Genomic DNA, 1,212 nt, shown 5'->3' with positions numbered 1-1,212 from the left:
ACAAATTGTTAAATGACAGATTTTGAATTGGATTTATTAAAAGCTTACTGTTGTGGAACTACACAATTGTGAAACTAATCTAACTGGTATGCTCTTCAGAAAACATAATGACCAAATAAAAAGTGCATTAAAATCATGGTGATACTTACAAATTTCACTGTAAATATATGGTGAACAACACATGGCCCAGCACTACTGCATATCACACTATGAGCAAGTACACTGTTTTGAACATTACCTACAACCTTTTCTTGTTTTTTAACTTGTCAGAAAACTTTGAGCTACCTGTAGCCTATTTAATAATATAGTTAAATAAAATTTTAAACTAAACATATTTTAATTAATTAAACTTTAATTCAATGTAATTAAATATATTAAATTGAATTATTCGAGAAGTGGTCTGTTGATAGTCGTTCAGTGGTGGGTGTCCTTCCCACACACATTCTGAAATCCTCAATCATTCTGTGATCAGCAGGACGCTTACAAACATTTCCAGCAGACCAGTGAATGTGGATGCACGAGTGGATATGCAGATAGATTTTCAATCCCCTTTAATGCAGATGAACAGATAATCCCAGTCTTCTCTCTGTTGTTACTGTTTTCCCTTGTCAGCTGGATGTGTTTGCATCTGGAAAGGTTTCTAGAGTCTATCTACAACTTAAAGTTAAAAAGGGGACAGGCACAATGACTACAGCTTTCAACTCACAGTGATGAAGCCTGCAGCAGTGCTCAACTCCTGCATCTATGGGTTTCTGTGTGTGTGGGTGGGTGCCACTCATCACATGATGCACTCATACTCCAGCAGCAGTGAAAAGCTCCTGAGGCCCTCAGCACTTAGATTTTCAGCAAGCAGCATGTAACAGGCAAATTTCAGATTTCGTTTAATCACAGTGTTCCTCAGGCTATTCCAATGAAATGAGACAACATGATGAGTGACAGGAGACGGAAGTGGAACTCTTACCAGACTGCCAATGCCACCCAGTGTGTGATTGGCATTATAAATGGAGTAAGTCAACTGGTAAACTCCATCGTTGGTTTCGCTGTTTCCATAGAAACCCACACCCACCGCTGAACTGTGAGAAAAACAAATCAAGCCAGAACAATGGTTTGTGTTACAGATACATTTTCATATCAATAAAACTCTCTCATGTTGCTTCAAACTGCTTGCTGAAGATTTGAAATATTTAAAAATGAAGTGTAATTTTTTTTGGA

The 1,212-nt window shown here is 37.5% G+C and overlaps 1 protein-coding gene across 2 annotated transcripts in view; it reads right to left on the bottom strand.

Annotated features, from left to right (window-relative positions):
- Positions 1 to 1,212, bottom strand: part of ttyh2l (tweety homolog 2, like) — a 54,392-nt gene that overhangs the window by 33,838 nt on the left and 19,342 nt on the right. For both annotated transcript variants that reach the window (XM_016290887.1, XM_016290885.1), the window contains exon 3: positions 962 to 1,073. In XM_016290887.1, the coding sequence (XP_016146373.1) occupies positions 962 to 1,073 (112 nt within the window). The remainder of the gene's footprint in view (positions 1 to 961; positions 1,074 to 1,212) is intronic.

This window comes from Sinocyclocheilus grahami, unplaced genomic scaffold, assembly GCF_001515645.1.
Source record: "Sinocyclocheilus grahami isolate Dianchi unplaced genomic scaffold, SAMN03320097.WGS_v1.1 scaffold264.1, whole genome shotgun sequence".
Classification (NCBI taxonomy): Eukaryota; Metazoa; Chordata; class Actinopteri; order Cypriniformes; family Cyprinidae; genus Sinocyclocheilus; species Sinocyclocheilus grahami.
Note: the sequence above shows the minus strand (reverse complement) of the source record. Positions and strands in the feature narration are given on the sequence as shown.